Source organism: Tauraco erythrolophus, chromosome 1 (genome assembly GCF_009769465.1).
Source record: "Tauraco erythrolophus isolate bTauEry1 chromosome 1, bTauEry1.pri, whole genome shotgun sequence".
In the NCBI taxonomy this organism is placed as follows: Eukaryota; Metazoa; Chordata; class Aves; order Musophagiformes; family Musophagidae; genus Tauraco; species Tauraco erythrolophus.
Window position 1 is genome coordinate 30,633,601 of NC_141465.1, and position 26,413 is coordinate 30,660,013.

Consider the following 26,413-nt stretch of genomic DNA (forward strand, 5'->3'; position numbering starts at 1 on the left):
GTACAGAGCTCTTCTATGTGAACAGGGACAGTGGCGTTCATGAGTTTCCCAAATGGAGCACAACGTATATACTATACGTACATGTGTGCTTCTTTTTTTATGGAAAACCATTTCAAGCAGTTCATCCCATAAGAAACAGAATGTGAAGAAAAATGCCTCACTCCTCTCTGTATCACACAAACAAAACAAGACATATTTCTGAATTATAAAAGAAAACATGTACTGATGTCAACATTCCATTTACAGAGAGACAGATTTTCCTCTCGTTGGCAACCGAGGCTTGTTAGAGTTACGAGTTACTCTCCCAATTTATGAATATTAAGCATTAAAGCTGCTAATGAACATTTCTCAGTTTAACTAAATCTGCTGAGCCAGAGGGCTAATCACGTAATCCTTACGCCTTGCTTCAGGCAATTACAGCTCTGAAGATCCAGGAGGCAAGATAAAAAATGGAACCCCACAGCCTGTCACACAGTTCAGAAATAGAAAGCTACAGAAAACACAGCGAGAACATTTATTCCCCAAGTAGCTATGTGTTATGCTCGGTGCTCTTCCGCAGCTTCAGTGTTTAACAGAAGAGACTGTTTTCAGAGCATATGAAAATCCCACATATTTACAGTCAAAAATCCCAAAGCATCAACAAACACTTCCACTTACTGGAGAAGAAATTCTTTCTACGTACAAGAAAAAGTTCCGTAATGAAACCTGGAAACAAACTGTAACAGCAATCACCTTCTCTGCATGCAAGCTCCACATGTATTTCATGCATAGGAATGTCTTCTCTTATCTGACTTCCACTGTCCGGCTATCAAAGACAAAACTACAGGCTAGCATGACGTAAGAGATCAGGAAACAAGAGGCCAGGGTCTTTTCCTTCCTTCCTTTCACTACAATGACGAGAGGAATAGCACCGGGACCAGTTCAGAGCTCACTATAACACATTTTAGTTAAAACCAGAGCTGAGAAAAAACACACTGGTACATCAGCAAAAACTGAGTGAGATCTGATTCTCATTAGATCATTAATTCTGTAGAAAAATGGCTGTAAGCTCTCACCATCACCTATGCAACAAATACCTAAAAGCAATCAATGTCTTTAAAATAGTCTCACTTGATTCTCCCTCAAAAGCCACTAATCATCACACCTAATGTTGTGTAAAGCCCCTCAGCACCACAGCAAGTGCAAACTACCAACCATTGCCAAACCCATCCCTTAATAGGTGACAATTAGCAATCCATTTACACAACCTCTTAGCTATAATTGGAGAGTTTTGCTTCAATTTCAGGTAGATTGGCTATAATTAGTTTGCATTTAAAAACTAGCATGCTGCTATGCTAGTGATTTAAGGAAATACTGTTTAACTTACATTCCTCCTATGCCTAGAAATGGAGAAAATAAGAAATTGTAATAATCCATCTGATCTTTTGGTTTAGCTGACCTGCTCTGGTGAAGTAGGTGATAAGCCATCACATTTAAAAACTATGTGGGAATATTATCACAAGATGCTGACAATGTGAATCAGCCCTGGAAAAAGGGCACAAGTCTTGCTCAAGAGGTAGTGATGCGCCGTAATCAAAGCTGTAATTTGTTACATTCAATATCATCCGTAAACACCTTAAAAGTAAGATTAACATTTTCCCAGGAAAGATGCTGTAATTGTGTGCAGCTGTGAAGTCAGCACATCAGCTGCGAGCGTACTGCGCTTTCGCTCCTTGTCATGCAAAAATGAAACTTTCTCACCTTGGTTGTTTTATCGGCCTCATCAGATGACTCCAAGTCTTGTGCTTCCGCCTCCTCTGGAGCTGTCTCAACAGAGCTTTCCGGGTCGCCGAAAAGAGAGTGCCCTGCTGAAATTGAGACGTGAGTGAAAACCCAACCATAATCCCCAAAAATGCAAAAAACTGGGCGCAACAGACAGGATGTTCCCATGGAGGGCCAGGCCCCATTCTGCACCCAAGGACATGCCAACAGGACGTTGTGCCAGAGGCACTCAATGACCTCAGAGGACTACCTCGGTGTACAGCAGGGGCCAGGTTTAACTACAGGTGTAAAAATAAACAGGTTATGGCCAGACACATTATTTAGTTGGGAACTACGAAAGCTGAACCGATTCAGAGATAAGGCTAAAATGCCGCATTGGAATTCTTTGGTTTATTGTTAATTTCTTGGCTGGTGAGCAATTGCCTGTCTTTATACTTCAGTGGTTCCAAATGGAAACTGCGGAATGTGACTGGGCAGGCTGTGCCAAGAAGCAAGCAAGCCTTGTCAGTCCTTCCTCTGAGTTAAGTCGAACGTGATGATTTGAAATTGCTTGCAGTTTTGGCCTAACACACCCACTACTGAGTTTTGATGTTGATTTTTCAGGAAACAAATCCAGTTTTAGCAGTTTTTAGGAGCCTATTACATTCACTGAAAACTAAATTTCACTTCCATCAGTTCTTGGCAACAACTATGCCGCTCTATGTCTAAGCACTCTTCTGGAGACTATGTTGTTGATACAGTTAATAACTCCTTTGCGACTTCTTGTAAGTAAATGATGAATTACCTGCAAGTAACAAAAGAAAGAGCAGAACTAATCCCAGCCTGAGAGCTCTATGCACAAATAACTTTTTGGGGGATCTCATTCTCTGACTCAAATAGCTGTAAGAAGCAGTATGAACCAGTCTTCACAGAAAAAAACGATTTAATATACATCCAGCTCCTAGCTATGGCAAATTATAATGACCAGTGATGGAATTAACTCTGCCAGGAAATTCCTGTGTGCCTCAATTGAGCTTCAAGCTGTCACGAAGAGACGCTTCACAGTAGCTAAGTCCAGACGCTAATTCCTTTTACCCTTCCTCTTTCCTCCTCTCCACCTCACAAAGAAGAGTTTTTTCTATGGTGCCACTCCTGGAGCTGGATGGGGAAGGGTGGTTTCTGAGTATACCTCCCTGCCCGCATCCTGCCACACAAATAGGACACTGAATGTTCCACCAGGGATTGTACCCTTTATTCCATTCAGATAATGCAGAAAAACATAATCAATGTTCAATGGATGCGGCAACACAGAAAACCTCTGCTTTTTAATACCCAAGACTCAACAGCCTATATTAGCATTGGGTTTGGTTGTGTTGTTAGCACGTATTGCTTAAATCTTTTGGTGGAAAACTGAATAGAAAATTTTTCAAACCAGTGGGTTTTTTTGTTTGCTAGTCCTAAGAACAGAAGCAAGCCCAACAGCATGCTATCATGCTGTCAGCGCTCAGTGGTCCAGCAGCCGTACCTTCCTGTTCACCACTTGACTGAAACATGGCATTTTACAAAGATTAACAGTGATTTGGCACATCAGATGCAGCACCATTTCTGTGTTAGTCCCATGCTGAATCTCATGTTACTTGCTATTTTTCAATGAGGCATCTCAATTTAGGTAAGTCACGTATATTTGTCTATAAGAAGCACTTGGCTAGATAGCAATGCTGTGAGTAAAAAGGCCACAGTGATGATAACATACATCTGTCATACTGATATATTTCAGCATGGCCAAAAAGGCTAAAATAGTGTGGATGGTCTTTTTAATTCGGATAAAATGGCAGGCTGCTTTCAAAATCAAGAGATCTGGGGGGAGAAGAAAGGATTACACACATCTAGTGTGTTTGTTTGTATTTATATTGGATTGAAATAGGCTTTGTGATATAGAAATTATAGTCTCTAGGAAATGTTTCCTCAACAAATAAGCAAAATTCTGCTGACCCTTCACTGCTCTTCTTTCAATGAGTTTTATGTTAATGCATAGAGTTCGTTTGCAAACACATCCTAGATAAGGTTCTCTACATCAAGACTGAGGGCAGAGATCCAGATCTGGGTTCCTCAGTACCAACTTTCAGTTGCTGTTCTTGCGAGCTTTCAGCCACAACCACCAAAACCAATTTGCACGACTGTGCAAGATTTCCACTTTGTTGAGTCTGGAAATGATTTGGAAAAACTACAATTCCAGAAATCCAATCAAAAATAAATTCAAAACATATTCTGCCTACTGAGATGGAGCTAAATTCGCCATAAAATGAAATTAAAAGGACACAGAAGGAAGTTCATAGCTAAGATTCCAGAAGACATCTCTCTTTTCTGAGAAGACAGGGTTTACCTTTTAAAAAGATGTGCCTGCAGGGATTGTTTGGCAACACAAAACCTATCTGAAGAAGTGTTTTTTCTGTAAGAAGTTAGGTTTCCTGAGCCTTGCCCAGATTTTATCAACTTGAACTATCAGCTTTCTGGTCTCTCTATTAATGTGTGAAAAAATTCTTAAACCCCTTAAGCTTTCCATTAAAAAATAAGAGAAAAAAAACGTGCTATGTGTCATAATTTGTTTTGGGCAGTCTGTGTTTTTTCCCTGCAATTAATTTCCCATTATAAGCTGTGTGAAATACATCCTACAGCTGTTTCTCACCCCGAGCCAAGGCAAATAATGTTTGTTTGAGGGTTTGGGGTTTTGCTTTTAAGCTACCATTTTTTTCTTTTCCTGTATATTAAAACCCCACTTCATCTGTTTCCTGCAGGATAAACACTTTTACCCAGTGGACAGCAATATTTCACTTACGCCTTAATGAGCAGTCACACAGTACACATGCTCAGGGTATTTCTAATGTCTTAAGCTGCCAAAGCCAACATCGACTTTAGCAGGTTTATCTGCTGGTTGTTAAACGCAGGCAATCAGCTCAATAATGCCGCACGTTCCTGCCTCTTAATATCTTCCAGTTACCATCCCATTTCTGTCAGGTACGTTACATCATTTTATTTTTTCCCTGTAAATCTTTATTTAGCTCTGTCAGGAGCTCTGAGGACAACGTGCTCGTTTCCTTCTGCAGCACCTGAACGCTGCCCAACCACTACCATTTGCTAGGGACGGTAACGCGTGGGCTTCGCTTGACATTAAGGAATTAGAAAGGGAAATCCAAAAAGCAGCAGGAAAAGGGGGTCAATTCCATATGGCCACCAGCACAGATGGAGGTCACACAAGCTCCCAAGTTGCCTCAGCAGTGTAATATCCGTGACATTATGACTAATGCCCATTAAATAACTCCTTCTTATGGCTAGAACTAGCAAAATAAAAGGAAGTCTTATATCACTGGAGCAAAGGTGCTGGGGCTTAAAGGCCTGGAGAATCACGTAAAGCTTAAGCACCATGCCAACACTTGGCTAAAATTTTCCATGGCTGCTGCATTGGAAAACCTTCCAATTTGCAAGGTTGCTGTCGCTCAAGATTTTAATGAGACTTCCACGATATTTGGTACTGCTCTTAAAGCCCGCTTCTTGGTGCCAGATTATTTTTATTCTAATGCAGTGGAAATAAATATTCCCAGCCAGGCTCTGTCAGCTGTGGTGCAAAGCTCAGAAGCGCACATCCTACTAACACGAAAAGCAGCATACAAATCAGAAAACCCTCCGTGTTCATAATTTTAGCATCTTAATGCCTTGTTCCCAAGTATGTGGAACTGGCAATACTGAATTTAGTCTCCGTGATGGCTGCGATGGGGAAGTGCTGACAAGGGCAGCCATCTGCCAGCGTGTTACATGCTGTAGGCCAGAAGCAACAACAGGCTCGGATGGCTGAAAACTTTGGTTTGTAACTTTAAGGTGTCTCAGTTGTTCGAACAGGTTGTTTACACATCTCAGTGCCCCAAAAAACACCTTGCTATGAGACTGAGGCAGAGATCTGGGACTGCTGCAGCCGGACGGCAAGTGTTAGGGGCCAAGGAGCTCAGGCCGGTGTCCTTCCCTGCCCGTCTGCCACTGCTCGCTCCCTGCAAAAGGCGCGTCGTGCTCCTCCGCCCTTCTTTCATCAATGAAACTCAGCGATGCTGGAAGTCAAATGCAGCGATTGCTTCATCACTTTCAGCGGGAAATAAGGAGCGATCCCCACCCGAGCTGAAACCGCAGAAGAAATACGGACCAGGCAGAATGTGACTATCCCAGCTGAATCCCAGCCAAGACATGCGGGTGTCTGCGCTCCTGTGAGAAGTGCTGCGAAGGTTTCGGTGCTTTCAGTGCCTCACGTTTGACTGTAGTCTTAAAAGAAAAGAGCATCACTTGGGCAGTTCGACAGCAACTTCCTTAAACAGAACGTGTCATTTCTAAATGCTGCTGGGGAACAGCCCTATTATGACAACGGAGCATCTTTCAGAAGAGACTTTGTCATACATGGAACAATTTTAATACAACTTGTTAGGGAACTGTCTCTCTGATTAAATTTTTAATTGAGATAAAATTTTGCCCATAAATCCACAACAAAAAAAGGTAAGTATGCATATTTTTCTTTTTTAGAATTCTGGTTAGCTTTTAAACACTGAAACACTGTCCACGAAGAAGGAAACATCATTTTAGACTGGGGTACTCCGTCCCATTGGGAAGTCCTACAGAGTTGGTAACTTCTCCAAAAGACCTGTAAAACAGAGCTACAGCTATCACAGTTTCAGTCAACTGGGCAACCAAAGAACAGAAGAGGACTGAACTGGGAAACTATAACTTTCCTGGAGAGCTATAGAACAAGCCCATAAATCTCTTTTTCTTTCAAAAGAGCTCTTTTCCTTCTCTTTCCATTTCAACTAGGTAATAAATTGTGCAAACAAAGAAAAAATCTGTGCTGAATGTCATTCAGTTCATTCACTCTTCTTGGGAAAAATGCAGATTCAATGAAACCTTCCCTGTACCAACTGCACCACGGTCATTTTTCAGCCTCTCAGGTCAGGTGCCTAGTCAGACACTTGTAATAGGCTTGAGTAGCCTCTTTGGAATAAATAGGAGTTTCATAGACATAAAAATGAAGCATGTGCTCAGGGACCTTGGAAGCCAGAGACTCTGAGACGAGAAATACCAGCCTTTCCTTCCGCAAGTACCGTGCTGCAGCTTCCGGCTCGCGGTGCCAGTAGAGGGAGCGGCAACACAGCAAGAATATTAAGATTAGAAATCCGGGAGTAAGGGAGCAGGGATGCTTTCTGCAGCTAAAACGGAAAGGGTCAGAAACCCAAAGCTGCAATGCAAAAACTAATGTGCTAATAGCCACGCTGCTTATTTCAACAGCAGCTCAGGCAGACTTTAGAAAAGCCACAAATGAGACCTCTGAATGCAACTTTGACTAAGGCCACATCCTTGAGCTTTGGCTTTTAAGCTTTTAGAAAATAGATCTCACAAACAACTGCATGTCTCTGATTAATTATACGCAAGACCCTCAGATTGCTGCTGCAGCAAATGCCCCTGGAATTGTTAAATCAAGCACTGAATGATAACAATACTTTTTAACATGCTACAAAAGGTATGAAATTAGCTGTCTGCCTCAGGAAAATAACCCTGAGAAATTAAGGTTACTGTTAGTCTCAGCTTGTTCTGAAAACCAAATTACTTAGCCTAAGGGGACCTGTGACAGGACGAGGATGGAATGTAAAATAGTGTCCATTCTCATAGTGCAATGAAAGTTTGTTTCAGTTTTATACCACGGTCTTTGGAATGTGTGCTAACTTCAGCCTCTGGTTCTCCTGCTTTCTGAATGACAAAATAATAGGCTCCTTAAAAATACCTAGTTGCTTCATTTCTGTAAGATTAATATATATATTCAAACAGGTGTATGCTTTCTTTTTTATCATTTATACATTCTGCATGGTGATTTATATGGCTCACAGTTATCCTTGCAGAGTTATCCCTCATGCTAGAGGTCTCCAAAATACCAGAGCATACAAAGCCTAAACCTCAGAAACTCTACTGCAGAGTAAAAAAAGGTAGTGAATGGTGGGGAGACCACAAACAAATATGGATGCTGCTCCCATTCCCAAATCTCCTTCTAGTAACAAAATAGCTTCGTTATGATTCCGGGGAGATGCAACCCTGTGTTTCCAGCTTTCAGCCTCTCATTCCCTGGCTTAAGTGGAGCAGAATGGGGAGACAAAACACTCCTCATGGGGAGAGGAGACAGCTCTCTCTGATACTTTTAGGCAATCAGGAAAACATGCTGTGGGGCTCCAGACAGAATGAGAGCTAGTCCTCCTCAACCAGATTTATGCAGGCTGCATTAACAGGAGAGAAGACTGAAAGCCAGGAAAAACAATAACAGATGAAAGGAACGAAACTCGTGGCTCTGCAAACCTGATGCAGTGTGAATTCCTAGGGGAAAGTATACATCATACTCAAGATGATATTTTTTCACATCAATTAGAGATATAAAATCCAAGGTCATTTCCAGAATAACCTTTTAAATAAACACAATGAAGTAACCGGTGGCCCAGAGCTGAATTGCAGCTTTAGCCCCAACCTCAGTATATACAAGGTAGTTCCAAATAATGAAACAGCTGTAAGAAACATTGTATTTAACAGGAGCACTAGCAGTCACTTCTGGGAGGTCGACTCCCCGAAACAGCCCTGCTTTGCTCGTGGAAGACCTCCAACTGAGCAATAAGGCATTAGGAAAGCTTCCTATCAAAAAAAAAAAAAAAAAAAAAAAAAAAAAAAAAAAGTAACAGCATCTTTCTGTTGAAAACAAACATGATTTGCTTCACACAAAAAATCTACCCTTTGCTGCCTTTATAGCTGATGAAGAATTGCTAGTGAAGAAGACAATGATAGGACACCAGCACGGCTGGTCAACCAGACCCTGAATTTCTGCAGAATGGATGTGCCTACAGGTGATTTATACCTGCTGACATTCTGACCCTGCAATGTTTCACCCCCCCTGCTGAAACAGGGGCTACGCTACTTCAGGACCAAAGAAAAAATCTGCATTCTATAAATAAAGCGTGTAACAGAAATCACTGAGCTGATTTGCCCAGCCAGCCAAACTGCCAGTAATCAACAAGGACACAAATAAATGGGTCAGTGGGTATTTCACACTCGACTGCTCTCTACAAGAAGCTGCAGAGTCGAGACCAAAAATCTAAGATACAGCCACAATTTCCCGAATAAAAGCACATACCCCTTTTTAAATTTTTTTCGTGGACCCCATTTTAAGTAATGAATCCCTGAAAAAGCACAGGGCCAGAACAAGAGAGGCTTCAGTAAAACAGTGTGTTCTACAAACACCTGAATAGAGAGAAATACATGGGGAAGATCAAAACACCTTGCCTCCCAACCGCACACTTGGGTGCAGATCCTTGATTTCACTCCCACCTCAGGCTAAGTCATCCCAAATTAGAGCATCAGCATTGTTTAGCTTTAAACACCTTCTTCACATCGTTCTTCAGAGGCATATTTCATATGGCAACCACAGGCACTTTCAGAAGCTGCCAGACACCTGCACATCTGATGAACTACTGTGTTGCTTCTGTTGGTTAAAGAAGCGTTCCTCCCCCTTTGAGGAGGAATGAAGGCAATTCCCACCACAAAGTTTGCTGCATTTTGAAGGAAGGTAAATGTCAAGAGAGCTCTAGCTTCTGTGCTGCTTGAAAGAAAGGGCAAAGGAGCTGACTACAGAATACCAAAAGTGAAGGGCAGCTGTACTGAGAGAAATCTGAAGGGAAAAGGAAGCCCTAAAGCTTACCCCAGGTCCTGGGGAGCTATTTAAGCAGCAAGCACTTTGGCTCACCAGACAGTCACATGCTCACTGCAGGACATGGAAAAACAAGCAGCCGTTCCACATCGCTGCGATAACCACAAAAACAGGATAGACACCACTCAAGTTGGGAGCAGCACAAAGGAAGTCATGTCTACAAAGCAGCGGAGGCAGGAGGTCTGATTTTGCCGTGACGTGTCCATCAGCCACATCCTATGTCTTCATTTCACATGGGGCATGCAGGGTTATTACCGGATTATACTAAAAGACAAATGTTAGGTTCTTCAGACACATTTGACAAATGATGCACTATCTCACCCTTCAGCAAGGAAAAGGACCCCTCGAAGACCCTCAAAATAATGATGCAAAGAACAGTGCTTGTTGAGACCAACTGTTGAGACCCTGTACAACATGTGACGTCTCTGGCTCAGAAATCACTGAATACAAAAATTCCCAGTTCCCAATTCTTTGCACCCAGGGCAGACACTCACTTCAGTCAAAAGTTGGAGTAAGAGGATTCAGCACTTGGGGTATCAGTGTAACAGCACAGGCAAGGACAAAAGGATGAGGCCCACGAAGAGCTGGTGTTAAGTAGGAAATGGGGGCATCTTGTGGCCAACTCTAAAAACGTACAAGATGATCTCCATTTTTCAGCACAAAAGCCTAACTGGGAAAAGTTGAATTAAAATTAAAAGGGGAAAATGTCCTTCTGAAAATCTTTAACGGCCTTTGAGGGTTTATCCCATATCTTACATGAGGTTGCTTTTATCAGTCCCTTCAGAGGTATTTGCAATAAGCTGTTTCTAAGCTTTCCTGTTCACACTATTCCACTTGCTATGAATATCACGCTCCCCAAAGTCAGACTAGGGGTCCAGCTTCCCCTTTCCCCACTACGTGTTCCCATCACTTGAACAATGACATTTTTGCTAGACCACTCTTAGTATTTTAAGCAAAACCAGAGCAGCATCCAGAAATGTGGAAAGGCAGACTGCACCTCCGTGACCCTTTGCAGGCAGAGATGAGTCAGCTGGGTCCGGAGCCCAAGCAAACTATTTTTCACTGTGGCTCATTTGCTCCAGCTCAGCATCATGCTAATGCACTCACACTGCTCCTGGGTCAACTCCAGTTTGCACCCAGACTCCTTCCAGAAGGCCCTACACTGAGTGATTGCAGCGATTAGACAGACATGTCCTGGGATAAGGCTGACTTTAACCCCAGTGAAGGGCTTTAACAGCTCCCCTTACACTTCGGCTTTTTATTCCAAATGCCTGAAACAAAATTGTTTCATTGTTGTCAAAACAATTATTTTGACATTTCTGAAACCTTTACTTTGGGGAGAAAACAAAAATATTTTGAAATATTCAGGCACCATTTACTTTAGACTGGAAGTCGAAATTTCCCTCAGCTCAGAATAGTTTTGATTATCTAGAAACTACTTCTGTTTGGCCATTCCATTCATTTATCCTGGATTTTAAATGATTCAAAAAAACTAAAGCAAGCAGATACGTCCAGTATTCTCTTCTGTTTTCGAGTACAGGAGCCATTTAGAAGCCGAGAAGTTAAGGCTTGACTAAGCAGGCAAGTAAGAGGAGTGGGAGTTTTCCTGCTATCCCAGTGCAATGTCCAACCCCCTTGTCTTACAGAGGTAATGGCTAGCAACTGCCAAGGAGGTGGTCCTGCTCTTCTGCAGTCATTTCTCTTAACCTAGCACCAGTGCTTGCCCTCAGCCAGTTCAGGAAGCTAAACTAGTGGCAAACAATTCCCATTCGTTAGGGATTGATTTTCTGACAGTTCAGTTCTCTGAACAGGGCAGCACAGTGGGCAGGAATGCCCCTTCCCACCGCAGCGTGCTGTGGGACCAGTTAGATACCTTTGGCTCTAATGTCAATCCCTACCTTTAGGTGTTTTGAACTGTCCTTGTGAGTTATTTATGCATGTCAGCAAACACACAGGGCTCCTCTGCTCCTGCCTAATCCCAGAGAGGGCAAATGCTTATCCGCTCTTCCTTCCCTGTCATACATACATCCTGTGGGCAAACCCAGAGGTAAAGGCACCTCCTGAGCAGCCCAGAAGCGAGCTATCAGTTCTGCCACTTGCTGGAGGCACAGCTAGATGATGTGACGTGCATTTGGCGATGACACACGTTTCACAGCCTAACCGTGTACACAGCCATTCCTTCACTGCTACCGCAGATTATACCTTACAGCTTCCAGAGCTCCCATGTATTACCTGTCCAGAACATTCAGACTGTAATTCCTCTCACTTCCACTGTCGAAGTTACATGCAGGGATCAATGGGATTACACCAGCACATTGTAAGCATGAATCCTCCTCCTGGTAATTTCTACTTTGAACCCAATACCTTGGTTGCTCCCAGCAAATGTCAGTGCGCTGTCACTCAAGTCAGATGGATTTTCCAAGCGACGCGGTGGTGGCTGCATTAGTTTCTGCCCTTCCTCTATCTCAGGATAGGTGCGCACGGTAAGAAACAGCGAAGGCTGAACAAGGGCATCTTTCAGCAAAGCTGAGTCCAGATCCTCAGCAGCTTTCTTGTTAATCTCCACAATTTCATCACCAGCTTTCAGGCCTGCAACACAGAAAGGAACAGGTAAGACTTGCACAGTAACGTTTCTGTTACCCACAGGCATCAAGGAGCTTGGCCGGGTGTTTATGAAGTGCCAGCAGTGCTATGTCTAGACATAAAGTAAACATTTAGGACTGCAAATTATATTGAAATTTGATGGCCTTTTGCGAGATCTATTGTCAGGCTGGTACTCCAGTACTATCCCTAAGAGCACGGTGCCCAGGAAGTCCCTCACAACGTACCAGCAACAAGACATCCCCTTTTTCGTCACGTCACTCTGCAAGGAAACAGCTGCTGCACAGCAAGGCACCCTACACAACGCATTGCTCGTAAATAAATCTATACGGAAGGACAGAGTCAGACTTGTGAGGCGCTGCACACAGGATGGGGGAAGGATGGAGTAGCTGGGCTGGCTTGATTCTTGCTTTTAGCTTTCCATATAAGTGAAGACTTTTATTTGAAGTGGTCACCTACCCATACACCTAGGAGGAGAGAAAACATTTCCGACTCAGCCAGGGCGTACGGTGTAGGACTTCAGAACAGCCTCCTCTCTGGCCCTGTCTCAATCATGTCCTAGTACACAGATCTTCAAAAGGCAAATTTTAGTGCTTGGTTAAGTTAGTCATGGGTTTTTTTCCAATCTGATTTCAGGAGCTATTTATAGCACCAGCACCCAAGGGAACAGGAGATCTGCAGAGAAAACAGCTGACTCCTGCTCGCTTCAGGGGTGACACGGCGATGCTGACAGATCACGTGCAGCCCTATGAGGTGCTGCAGGAAACCTGACCTTCCCCTTAACCAGCGGGGCCTGCTCTCCAACTAACAACAGCAAGCTGGACCAGGGTTTAATCCCAAATAATCTTTAGGGTCAGGCAGGCAGCAGTGTGCCAGGGCACACCGGTGCTGACAGCCTTGATCGTTGGAGCTGCTGCTGCCACTGCAGCTTCTGTCTCTGCTTGAGGGTGATGCTGGCAGTCCCCGCAGACATCCCCCCAGGAGCCAGCCCACCGGGCACAGTCGGTGGGAAAGCTTACTCTGCAACAGCCACTGGCCTGCCAACGGGACTGCTGCAGCACCTCGGTCACCGTCCTGGCATTTACAGGAATGAAAGGTGGAATTTACAGGGTTGGAAGAACTGCTCTGTGGGGGTGATCTGCCCTTGTGCCATGCCATCCTCTGGCTGGGCAACCATGCAGAGGATGAGTCTTTCCACCCCTTAAGCCTGGATGAAAGGCCTGACTCAATGAGCCTGAGCTGCAAGCTGAGCTTAGCTGCATCCAGGCATTGCAGCCTTACTTAAAGAGGCTTACAGGAAAGCTGGAGAGGGACTTTTTACAAGGGCATGTAGTGATAAGACAAGGGGCAATGGCTTTAAACTGAAAGAGGGGAGATTTAGATTAGATATAAGGAAGAAATTTTTCACTCTGAGGGTGGTGAGGCACAGGAACAGGTTGCCCAGAGAAGTTGTGGATGTCCCATCCCTGGAAGTGTTCAAGGCCAGGTTGGATGAGGCTTGGAGCAACCTGGCGTAGTGGAGGGTGTTCCTGCCCATGGCAGGGGGGTTGGAACTAGATGACCTTTGAGGTCCCTTCCAACCCAAACCATTCTATGATTCTATGATCCTCCAGCAAACAGATTACCTACCCACATTCAAGAAAGATACATGGAAGGATGGGGCTAAAGAGCTTCAGTCTTCTTTAGGAAAATTGAGATCTTTCTAAATGCATGTAATTGTGCCCAGAAACTGTAGTATGGCATGCAGTTTCGGAGAGAATAAAATGAACTAGATAGAATAGCTACAAAGTAAATGGACCAGAAAATCATATTTGAAACAAGGACAAAACAAAGCAAGTCAAGCATTTCACATTATTTCATTTATTCTACTTAGTGATGCCATGTCATAATGGTAGCACATTAATATGCCTGCAACCATAAACATCTTATCTGGGGCTTCATTTACTGCTTGTAATCCTTGTTTTGAATCATTTAGGATAAAGCATCATGCCTATCTCAGCAGAATCACGCACCTCAAATTCCAACAATGGTCTAGCTAATGCAGATCAACAGAAAAACCAAAAAGATAAATCATAAAAAGTATTAGGGGAAAATAAAACTTAAATTTTCTAATTGGAGAAAAGATTTAAAATGAAATACTCTATCTCTTCTGGTTAGACTTACTATAGGAAGTGCAGTCAAAGGCAAACATGAATGTAAATAATGGGAGGAAGAGAGAGTTTTCCTCCCCGCTTTCTGCGAACTACGAGTATCTTGTCACAATATCCTGCCACATACTGTTCATACAGAAGTGGCTTTTTTATCAATTATGAAGAGCAACATACTATCGAAAGCATGTTGTAGCATTTCAGCCCCACAGGAGGCAGTCTGTGTTCATGCATTCATTTAAATTGTTGTTCAAACATTTTCTAAAAGCAAAATAAGGAAGCCCTGCTGCAAACCCCTCACCCTTGTGTTCTCTTTGCTCCCTGCAGCAAGCCCACAGGGTTTTATTTCCCTGTGACAGGCTGGCAGAGAGCTGTCGCCCAGGCCCGACTCAGGGCTTTTGGCAGAACACCCACATGGTCACCCAGGGAATCATATGGGGCTGAGGTGAGGGGAGAAGGAACAGGAAAGAGAAAGATGGCCTTCTCAAGCTCAATAAACACATGCAGCAGCCTCCAGAACCACCTATGTGGTTTTCCTAAGTCAGGGTTAGAGGCTACAGATGAGTGAAACTCCAGGCTCCCAGCAGCCAAAACTGCTCCCCATCCCCTGCTTCTTCTTTCCCAGTTTCTGTCTGTGCGGTCCTGTCCCTCCACTGTGCCACTTCCACCGTGCGCTTCACTGCAACACAAGCTGACTCCCTGGGCTGGAAAAGCGGCCATGCATTTCTGCCATGGACGTTTTCTATCAAGATGGTGAGCTGCATCGGCTCAGCAGGGTGCCAGAGTCAGCACAAAGCAAAGGGATGGAGAGGTTTGAGGGACATCAACCCCTGTTGCTTTCAGCAACAGCTGGCTGTTGAATAAGCTCTGCAAGACCACATAACCAGTCGCCAAGAAAACTCTGAAGGTGTTTTTCCGGACTCTGCATACACTGATGGGTTACGAAGAGATGAGAGGCTTCTCAGTCTTCATGCTCCCCATGTTATGCTTTAAAATCTGTTTAGGTTTCAGCTGCCCATGTCCTTGACCAGCCCATCCTGTGACTGCAAGAGCAGCAGTGCCAGCACATTCAAAAGGGCAATGAATGGGAAAAGCACTAAAGACATGGCAGCGTCGGGATTGACCTCAGCTTGGGTAGGCTGCAGTTAAACCATATCCTACTCTGCCCTGGGACTAGCCCAGCATCCTAGTTATCTCTGCCAGTTTCTGGTCCAAGTGCTGTCATACTTCCTGCAAAGGCTAGAAGCAAAACTAGAGGCAGTAATCCCAGCTACGGAGAGCACTATGTTGACTTCTACTGTACCCATTTATCTTACAGTGACTGACTTGAGAGGGCCTCTGCTCCTCTTTCTTGCTGCAAGGGACATGCTGACCCTGCTACACGTATAGCAACTCAAAAGTTTTTGAAAGAGGTTGACTATATAGCACAGCTGATCCCAAAAGCAGAACAGACATGTATTCAGTACCTCAGGTTCTTCCCAAAAGACCATGATGTCTTTTGGACTGGGACTCTGATTTGATATGTCTGTAAAGCTCCCATCCCAACAAGCTCACGGTCTATATCGCGATTAAACAAACAATAACAAAAGCACTTTTAAAAGAAGTCTTTTACCTTTCTTGAAGGCTAGGCCTGTCTCTTTGACACCGTTCACATATAGCCGACGAATCCCTTCTTCTTCCACGGAGGACAGAGAGAAACCTAGGTAGATACCCACTGAGACAGTTAGTAAAGCCAACCACTTCCAGCATGTCCTAACAACTGCACACACTGCAGGTAAGGCTGTGCTGTCCCTGCAGTGAGTAGTCAGGAATTTCTCCCTTCTCTTTTCCCATAAACCTTTACAAATGGAAAGGGAAAGTTAAAAAATGAAAGTGGCTTTAACAAAAACCTGAACTGAATTTCTGAGTTGATACATAAATCATCTACAGCTTTATTTAAGGATACCACAGCTGCAAAATATTGGAACAGACTTCCAGTTCTCTTGCCACAAAAGGTCACTTCAAGAAGTTTTGGTGTTTGCAGACAAAAGCAGCGCAGAGATGTGGTTTGTGACCCAAACCGACAAAAGCCCGGAAATGGAGAGCTATGGCTGACATGACATCTTGAACTCAGACAAGGCACACCAGTGCCTGCTAAAGCAGAATGCCAACTTTTACTTTTCAAAAGTCCTAGACTGGGTATATTTGTAAAAATGCTGCTTCCTCTTCTCCCCCTTTCTATTCTCAGCTGCTCCTGGCATGACTGTTATCTGCTAAGTCTCAGCTCAGTGCACATTTTATGGCTACATCAGAGACCCATAGGCCAGCCTTATAATGGAAGTACTGACACTGGCTTAATTTAAACAGTGCAAATGGTACTGTTACTTTTGGTTTTGGTGATTTTCCTGCCATTTGTGTTTGACACCATGTAAGACAACAATGTGTAAAGGAAATACAATGTCATTAGTTAAATAGCGTTTATTTATTTACTGTTGAGAGTTATCTAAAGCAGAACATTTGCCTTTCTGAAACTTCATTACTCCCTAAATGGGCTTAGGCAACCATTTGCTCTCTCTTTCTCTGACTAGAAAAACATTTACAAACGTCTGAGGGGAGATGCTTGTTTGACATGGAATCAGTCACCAGCCAAGAGGAAGCAGATGTGCCGGGAGCCTATTCTGACTTTAGGACTCCCTTCAAGTTGGTGCTTATGGATAAGAAGTTATTTTTTTCATCCATCATTTAAAAAAAATAAAGGAGAGGGAAGAATGTGGCAGCCTAGAAGCGAGGAGCATATGGCCCTTTGTGACTCACTGAGCTACTTGGAATCTGCACGTGAGCTCCTCAGTCTGAGTAAAATGAAATTTGTGAAGCTCACTCAACACACCAACTTTGGCAGAGAGAAAAAGCTTTGGACTAACCAAAAGAGCAGCTGTAAAAAAATAGTAGCTATTGGTTGACATCACTGCAAAGTCTACCTGGAAAACCCTTAACCAGAAGCACAGTGGAGCATGTCCAAGACTGCAGTTCGAGGCAGCACAAATTACCAGTTACTAATACCATCACTCTTTTGCAACTGAAATGCTGTTTTGCAGCCAACTACCATACACTTAAAATAAGGCTGAGCTGCATCTCAAGTTCTCACCATGGCTAACTGTGAAGAGATTAGCACGTTCAAGCAATCTCAAGCTCCCATTCTCCTCCATTAGAAGACCTCTGCCTCCTCCAATCTGTCAGGGCTAAGGGAAGGTGTAGTTGCTTTTTAATTCAGTTATCATTAAAAAAAAAATCCAGAGCGGAACAGGTATAAAGAGCAATTACGTGGGTTGTCATCACCTTCAAGAGACAGGCAATTGGCAACAGCCTTGAAATGGTCATCTCACAAAAGCACTTAACCCCTCTGCAGACAGGGTACGTGACCATACCTCAGGTGCAGATAAACCATTTCATTTCCACAGTAGTGATGTGGCTGGATCAATCTGAAGCAGCATTCCTGTCCCACTGCAGTGCTGGTGCCAGTGCTTTCACTGTCATGCAGTAAAGCAGAGCAGAGAACTCATCCAGATGGGAGATACCTCAGTCAAGTGTGTGAGTGCGTGTGTGTGTGTGTAGATATATGTATATACACACTTGCATATATGCATACATGTGTAAACATGTATGCCATGGGGTAATGATTTTAAACTAAAAGAAGGTAGGTTTAGACTAGATGGAAGGAAGAAATTTTTTATGATGAGGGTGGTGAAACACAGGAACAGGTTGCCCAGAGAGGTGGTAGATGCCCCATCCCTGGAAACATTCAAGGCCCGGCTAGACAGGGCTCTGAGCAACCTGATCCAGTTGAAGATGTCCCTGCTCACTGCAGGGGGGCTGGACTAGATGACCTTTAAAGGTCCCTTCCAACCCAAACCATTCTATGATTCTATCATTCTATGCATGTATAGTTTGTATATACACATATACAGTATGAATGTACAGTTTCCATCTGGCTGAATTCTGCAGGTGCTCCACACAAACACGTGTACTAGCATTGCATGAGAGGAAGGGCAGGAGTGGGTGGAAGAGACAGCAATTGCATAAGCTGGCATCACTGCCAAAAAGATTATTATCAAATTGTGCATGGACTCTGAAACACAGGTGTGAACAGATGGGTGGTGACCCAGACAGAGCCTTTTCTTCACTGCAAAGTTTTGATGACAGGAGGACAAAAGTCTACATCTATGAGTGCACATGGCCTCACCAAACCAGCACAATACCTGAACAAATCCGCCTCCAGAAAATTACCTCTGCCCCTTGAGATAGACAGTTGCTAACAAAAAAGCAGTATGTTCCTGCACACATACAGGAGCTGGAAGCAATAGGTTCTTACTGCTGGTGCACCCTGATTCCTGCCCACGCAACCTTTGCAATGAGGCTGGTACCAGTGAAAGAGGCAAGAACGTATGTGCCCAGGCATCAGCAACAGTATCACATTGACAGATCTAACGCTGGCAAGCTCCAACATACTGGCCAGACACTCCAGGAGCTCCTCTTACCACAGGCACGTTGGTGGGCATAGAAACACTACTAAATGTTCCCAGGTGAGCTTTCCCTGAAACACTGCTCCGTCTTCTTCACATCACTTGAACACATGGTGTGCTCAGATATGATGGCAAAGCTGCTCCAAAGGCCTGCTAACACCTGAAGGGGCAGCTCTGCCCTCTTCCCAGCACCAGGATCTCTTAGCTGGCCCAAAACTTCTTGCAAAGCCTGCAGACAGCTATTCACTTCTTTTGTTATCTTACCGTTCTGCCAGGCTAGTGAGCTGAACTGGCCTGTCTAATTGCACCCTTAGTGAAAGCGTTTCACCTCCCTATCTCTGATACCATGTCTGTTAAATGAAGATAACAGCACTAAGTCTACATTGTCAGGATTAGTGAATAGCTGCTTGTGAAATATCTTAAAAATTCAAGGTGATTTACAAGTATTATTATTGCTATAGCTGGAATACTAGCAACAGCAACAGGTAATGTCACTAATGATTTTCATAATCTCATCCATTTTCAAAATAAAGACTTCCAGTTCTTCTGAAGGAATCAAGACACAGGGAATTTGGATATATGCTTTTAAAATGGGCAAACAGTATGAGGGTTGAATAAAGCTGCCCAGAAAAAACAAGTAATCAGCAGAATAAAAAGACTCTTAGCGCTCTAGACATTTGGTTTCAGGACTGGCTCCTGACCCTGTTCCCAGCACGTGTCGAAATGCCTGTGGAGGGCTGAGCCTCCAGTGCTCCCCAGTTGACTGAGAACCAATCTCAAAGGCAGCCCCACTCACACCAAGACTTAGGCAGGTGCTTAGATGCTTAGAGTGTGTGGTCACGTTACTGATTTAGGTTTTTATCAAAACAAAACCAGTAGCAAGAACCCTTAATCAACCCTGTTAAAAAGATTCTACGCCAAAATTTTAAAGCTCTGATCTTCGTTCGTGTTGCCATAGCTTGTGAATGTGCTGTAGCTTTCTCTCTGGATTGTGAAAGTATGTATTGGCAACGCTAATTCTGGAAAGAGACCAAAAACCCTAAAAACTCAAATGTACCTAACACACAGGATGGGAAAGGATCTCAGGAGGAAACTCAGCCTTCCTCAAAAATGGATCAACACTTCACTTCTGCACCCCCACACGCATGTGTTTCAGTACATGCTTGTCGCTGCGTGAACACATAGTACTGTTTCTGTGAGACACACACAGACTACAGAAATTCTGCTGCCATTTAGACTCAAGGTAGGTTTTGCCATTTTCTTTCAATGAGAACAAAGTCAGCTTTTTTGGGGTGCATTTAGCATTCACTCCCTGCAGGGCTGGAGCCACTGAACAGATACATCCCATGTCTCACACAGCTGATCTCATTTCACAGGACATGACAGTGCATTTCACGGTCTTTCCCAGCTATCACTTAAAAAAAGAGAAGAAAAAGAAAGAAATAGAAAATGCCACGATATCCCTAACTCCTGCAGTGCTTTCAGGCATGGCATAATTATTGAACCTAGGGCCATCGCCGTGCTGGTTAATATTACTCTCTTAGGCCTTCAATATTCAAATCGCAGTCAGCACCACTGCTTTGTAGCAGAGCTCAATATTCAAATGGCCTGCGGCTGTATAGTAAGCAGTTTGGGGATTCAGAATTATTCTAGTCATTAAAACAGAATATTTAGATAAACAGTAAAAAGATGCAGACTGGCTTCCCGCAGGGCAGGTTGCACAAATAACTTTAAAATACACTACAGAATTGTAATTGCCAGACCAAAGGGCAAACTCACCAGGCTGGAGGTTTGTAACTTGAAATACTTTGAAGTTAAGAAATACAACCACCCCATTGTAAAGATTGGGGATTTTGCTGAGATTGTACAGGGTGGACTTCCTCTGGTTTATATTTTATGTACATATGTGTATCACGTGTCAGCTTCTGGCTCTTGGAGTCCACAGGGCATCCTCGGGGGCCAGGCGTGCACCAGGACCAGGCTCCCCCAGCCTCGGGAACAGCGGTGCAAGGCAGGGACCCACCTTGTGTGCCCATGGCAGGCAGGGAAAGAGGCCAAGCAGTTTCTCCTGGGAGAGCTGCCCAGCTGCAGGCCTTGAGATGCTTCGTATCCACAGCAATGCTCCTGGCACTATCCCTGCCATCGTGCTTGGTAGATGGGATGAGGAGGGGGAGAATCTGCTAGTAGCAGCAAGCTATGGTGGTAGCCCTCTCCCAAGCCCCACTGCATGGCCCCTGTGAACACCGTGATGCAGGCATTCATGTCAGATGTGACAACTGGCAAAGGATGCTGTTTTCCGCCAACGCTCAGTTGCACAACCTCCGTAGGTGGTGTTTCGAGAAACTACAAGAACAAGAAAACATTTGTCCTTTCTGCCACTGTAGTTCTCATCAAAGACCTGCACATCCTACAGCTCGAGCACCAAGAAAGACAGCATTCAGTGCACCACAAATAAAACTGTCCAGCTTCAGGGCAGGGGAGTGAGCTTTCTGTGGACGGCACAGGAATCAGATGTGCTTTTATTATTGTGTTCAACAGGCCTGTCAGCTATATCAATGAATAGCAAGCAAGAACTTGCACGCACTAGAATTGACTTGGTAGAAAAGTAAAAACAAATCAAGGAGATACTCACCATAAATATCAGAGGATGCATCAGACTTCTCTATTTGAATGTGCTGTGTAATTTTCTGACAGATTTCTATTTCTTTGTACAGCTGAATAGAAAAAAAAAACAAACACAAAAATACGTTACTGTGGCAGGACACATCAACTGTGATCATTCTGAACAGATGATTTATTTATTTTTTTAATTACAGGCAGAAGAAATGGACTGTGGTCATTATTTATCAAACAATTTTTCTCCGTGTGCGTGAGATGTATTTGTAGTGTCACTAAGCTTTACTGCTAGGAACAGTCAAAGAGAAGGCAACAGTGTTTTACTACCACCATCACAAAAGCAAGGCGACATCTATTTCACTCGGTCAATACCATTTTGAGTGCACAAGAAACACAGCTTCTATTCCTGTTTTCGTATTTTATTGGTAGTCATCATTTAACGTTTTTAAATTGTTTTGATTAAGACATTGCAGGAATTCAATCGTTCAACAGCACTAAAATCACAAGGAAGGATTTCGTTAGCAGATTTCTTAGCACGAATAACACGTTTATGTTTATTTGTACCAAGAAAAGCCCCCAACTCTTTGAAATGGTCGTTAACATCCTTCCTGGGACGTTAATTCATCCCAGCGCAAATTCACACCTAGGTAATAACCCAGAAGCCTACGCACACAGGTGCAATTCACTCTGCCTTTCAGGAGCCAAGCAACCCCTCAGCAGGGCTACACCTCTCCACCACTGCTCACACATTTTCTGCTTTTAAATCACTTACATCCTCCTGTTTTGGGTGGCTCGCTGTTGTCGCCGGCTCCTGCCCCAAGCTCTGAATAAAAGAGCTTGTACTGGGGCCTGTCACCCCACCTGAGGCAGAGAAACTCTGCTTTTCCAGACAAAGTCAGGTATTTAGAGGCTCTGAGCTGGCATCTTTGGGAGTCAGCCCTGTCTTACTCCTTGTAAGGCAGCCTTGACGTACTGGAAACCTCTGGCTCAGCACAGGTTTGAAGCTGGTTTGTCCACAGCACAGGCCAGCACTTAAATAACAAACCATCCTTTCGTCTTTGGAAAAAATCATACCCACAGGTGAATGAGAGCCCACAGGTAAACACTAATCTCGTTTACGTGCCGATACGAGTGTGTAAAAAAGCACTTGACAATAATTAACACTTTGAAACTAAATAACATCAGTGTTTGGACTGAAGTATTCAAACTATTTCTTAAAAAAAGAAGAGTAACTCATTAGTAAAGGGCTTCCTTAATAAAAATATGATTTTATCTCTTGCTTACATCAGCACTTACATAGCTACCTAACTGCAAATATTAGGTATTACAAAACAGTTATATACCCATTTAAATGGTTGTATATAGTAAAATAAAATGTAAAATTAAATGAGGATGCCATGCTAGCAATATTTTTAAAATGCAGTTTTCAAACATAGGACTGTATTGTTCAGAACCTGAAAAAGAGTCAAACAACTTTTACAAAAATCTCAGCTAGATTTCAGCACAGGTTTTAAAAAGTGGAGAAACCAAAATAGGAGCGAAAATAGCAGTATTTTCAGAACAAAACTTGTGTCTGCTCCCTGCAGTCATCTAAACTGAGTGTGCAGGACCAGAACCAGGGAGGCCGGCTGACAAGCTTTCCCAGGGATACAGGAGCCACTTGCTGCCTGCATCCCAAAGTGCTGTTTTCAAGCAAGAACCAAGAATGGGAGGCAAATAACTGGGATGCACAGACTGCAGCTGAGCTGCCCAAACCAGAGAGCTGGTTCGACAGCAGCCCTGAGGCGCTGCGTGCATTTCCGTGCCCCATGGACCCACTGTCCCGACACCAAAGGCAGGCAGCACATTTGGGCTATGGTGGCTCACTCCATGAAGCTGCCGGCCTTGTGAGCACCACAGGCTTGTGGGGGAAACCTCCTCCAGACCCAGCACAGAGGCCAGGGCTCTGCACAGAGAGGTTTGATAGCAATACCGGGAGCATCCCAGGGGGTTTGCCAGGCACCAAGGAGTGCCCGAGGACAGGATTTCTTCCTGACAGCAGCAGCACTGCCCCTTTGAGCTGCTCCAATCCCTCATAGTGTTTCTCATAGCAGTTTTGGGATATTATTACTATTATTGCTGTTGTTTTTCCTCAAGACTTGTTCTTCCTTGCCCTTTTTTCCCCTACGTTTTTTGGTCTTGTCCCAGCACTGCTTCGCAGGGATACCTTTTCCAGCAGCCCCAATGCCTTCACTGCAGCCTCATCCTACCTGCGAGATTTTCAGGGAGGCCTCTGGTCTCCTGCTTTCATCTAAAAGTGCCGTCTTACCCAAAGTAAAAAGTCTGGCATGTCAAGCTTCAGCCAAAACACTCCAACACTTTGTTTACAATAAAAGGTGCTTAAAAATACAACTGCCTGGTTCAGTACCTAATGCTAAATACTATCCCCTGAAACCTCAGTAACATTTTTAACACATAATAAACCGGGCTTATTAATTTTTGAAATACTATATCAGAGCACAAAGCATCACCATTCATGTTTTGGAGAGGAATGGAATACAGATATTTAATCTCCCTTTCTTATTTAAATACATCTGATATGTTATGCAAGAAAAAGGAGTATCATCCCAAGAAATTATGTTTACCTTTTCTGCAGCAATGTATGCATATAGAAGTATTTTAGTAGATGGAAGATACCTCTAGCAAGGTCACATCAACATTACACAACACTATAAACAGCTATTCAGGAGACTACAAAAATAGAGGCATTAGTTTTATCATACTGCACCAGAATCATTTAATTAAACACCTAAACAAAGTAACTCAAATTTCTCATGAAACAAGCACACACACACACAAGCAAACATAAAAATGTGTGTTAATGTGTGTTACTACATTAGATACAGCCCTGCGGCACTTATCTATATTTTAATCTTTCAGCATGTACAAAGTCCCACTGACTGTAGCATTTTGATTTAATTTCAGGTTTTCAGAATACACAATAACTGATGACTATGTCAGTCCTGCATCCTCACAACATAAGGCAAGTCATCACAGTCCTGCCAGGCAATGAAAGCTAAAATCTGTCTCCTCTGAGTTTTAATTTTTCCCAACTATATTTCACTTCCCAGTCTTAGTACTCCACTAGCACTTTCTCACTCTTTTTTTTTTCTTGACAGTACTAGCAGCAAACCCCAGAACTTCTTTACTAAATGAACAAAAGCATCCATAACTGGCAAAGTTTTACTTTTTGCAAATAAAACAGCCAACAACGTAAAGGGCTTTAAAAAGCTTTACAGCCATGCATGTGTAAAATCATAGAGTTAAAGCATGACACTAATTCTGTTTGGTCTTTTTTTTAATGTCTCATTTCAAAATTCCTTTGAAGTGTGCTTCTGAGATGAATGATATGAAAACATCCAACTGAAGCAATTAGGAAAATATATTCTCACATAACTCTGGAGCTTTTTAACCTCAAGGTTTGCCTTCCTATTTAGGGAAAAAAAAACAACAAACAAAAAAAAACCAACTACTTGTGCATTTCCTCCTTCTTCAAAAATCAGACAAAGTGATGCAAACAAGAAATACTCAGGCCTCAAGACTATGTCTTTAAAACCACCAAGGACAATATGAACAACAGGAAAAGGCAACCTTGAGAGAAGTTAAGCTTAAATGTATGTTACAGTGACTTTCACATATTAGTGACTTTCACATATTACCTGTGGCTGTTCTTTCTTCCAGGCAGACACATGCACAAACATAAGCTAAACACCAACTCTTTCCTCAAGATGAAATGTCTGGAGAGATAACTTTACTGTAGGCCAATTTGCTATGGTCTGCAAAGCACTATAATTGCAAGTCAAAAAGCATAACTCTGCATATTACAAATGTCAGATAAACACTAATTAATAGTGTCCTACCAAGTGTCATTTAATTTTGCTCAGTAGGTAGCATTACCAGTTCATAGATATCCTCTTCTGGCTTTGGTACATAAAATCGAATCTGGTTTTCAATCAGGAATTTAAGACGCAGGTAGTGAGCAGAGTGATCCAGCTGATGTGTCTGCAAGAAAAAGAGAAGAGGCTTTAGAAGAGAAAAGCAACCGCTCTCATCAACTGTACCTAGAAAACAGCCTGACATTCACAGGGAGAAAAAGGTGAGGATGTCCCAGCACCATCTTTCACAAGAGGCTCACAATCTCCTAACCTGAACAAGAACCTGAACCTCCTCCTTTTCCCCAGGAATAAGTGTTCATTTAACCACCGACCCGGATGTCAAGGGCAGTGCTAGTACTCTAAGCAGCCTCTCCGGTTCTGCTTATCTGGCAATTTTGCTCCATCCCATGCTATTGCAGAAATAAGCAAACACTACTACAGCAGAAGACTCAGAGCATACTTTTGTATACAAAGGGCATTTAAAATCACAAGGAGGAAAATAAATGTTCTGCTAACAGAGGAAAATGTAACAGAAAAGTTGTTTCTGTTTGTTTTGGGTTTTTTAGCATCTTCATAATTTGGTGAGTAAGTATGATGTGGTAAATTTCAAGCAAGGTTAATATAAAAAAAAATCTGTATGTCCTCCAAATTCAAAACAGCTCTGGATACACTGTTTTTATGAGGCTAAAAGAAGCCAAGAGTTGGATTACATCCCAGTGGAAACAGGTCACATCATTTTAATGAATTAGTTATAATTAGCTGAGGATACGGCATTTGGTCTGGGAGATGTTAACGACCTTTTCTCAGCACGATTAATAAGCTTGATTTAAGCAGAGGTTAATGCAGTGTGTAATCAAAACACATTAGAATTATGATAAACACAAAGGATGTCATTCAGAAGTTACTTTCAATGTTCGTCAACTGTTGACTAAAGCTAATGAAAAACCCCAAAGTGATTCACAAATACAGGAGGTAAATTCTCCTGTCACTTTTGAAATCCTATTATTACATACTTTTATACACTGGCCTTTTCATTTAATCCAAGCAAATTGCCAAAGTTTCCTAGATTGTACTAAAAACAACGGCTCATCTGAAAGTTCATGCAAGAATGTCATCATTGCCTATTTA

At 43.1% G+C, this 26,413-nt stretch overlaps 1 protein-coding gene across 4 annotated transcripts in view; it reads right to left on the bottom strand.

The window, feature by feature from the left end:
- The window catches only part of TIAM1 (TIAM Rac1 associated GEF 1), a 119,757-nt gene that overhangs the window by 20,783 nt on the left and 72,561 nt on the right, over nt 1–26,413 (bottom strand). For 3 of the 4 annotated variants that reach the window (XM_086631681.1, XM_086631697.1, XM_086631706.1), the window contains 5 exons: nt 25,308–25,412; nt 21,388–21,469; nt 15,869–15,955; nt 11,873–12,097; nt 1,741–1,844 (listed from right to left, as the gene is read on the bottom strand). In XM_086631681.1, the coding sequence (XP_086487807.1) occupies nt 1,741–1,844; nt 11,873–12,097; nt 15,869–15,955; nt 21,388–21,469; nt 25,308–25,412 (603 nt within the window). Of the gene's footprint in view, nt 1–1,740; nt 1,848–11,872; nt 12,098–15,868; nt 15,956–21,387; nt 21,470–25,307; nt 25,413–26,413 lie in introns of all 4 variants that reach the window. The other variant, XM_086631688.1, reaches the window with a different exon arrangement.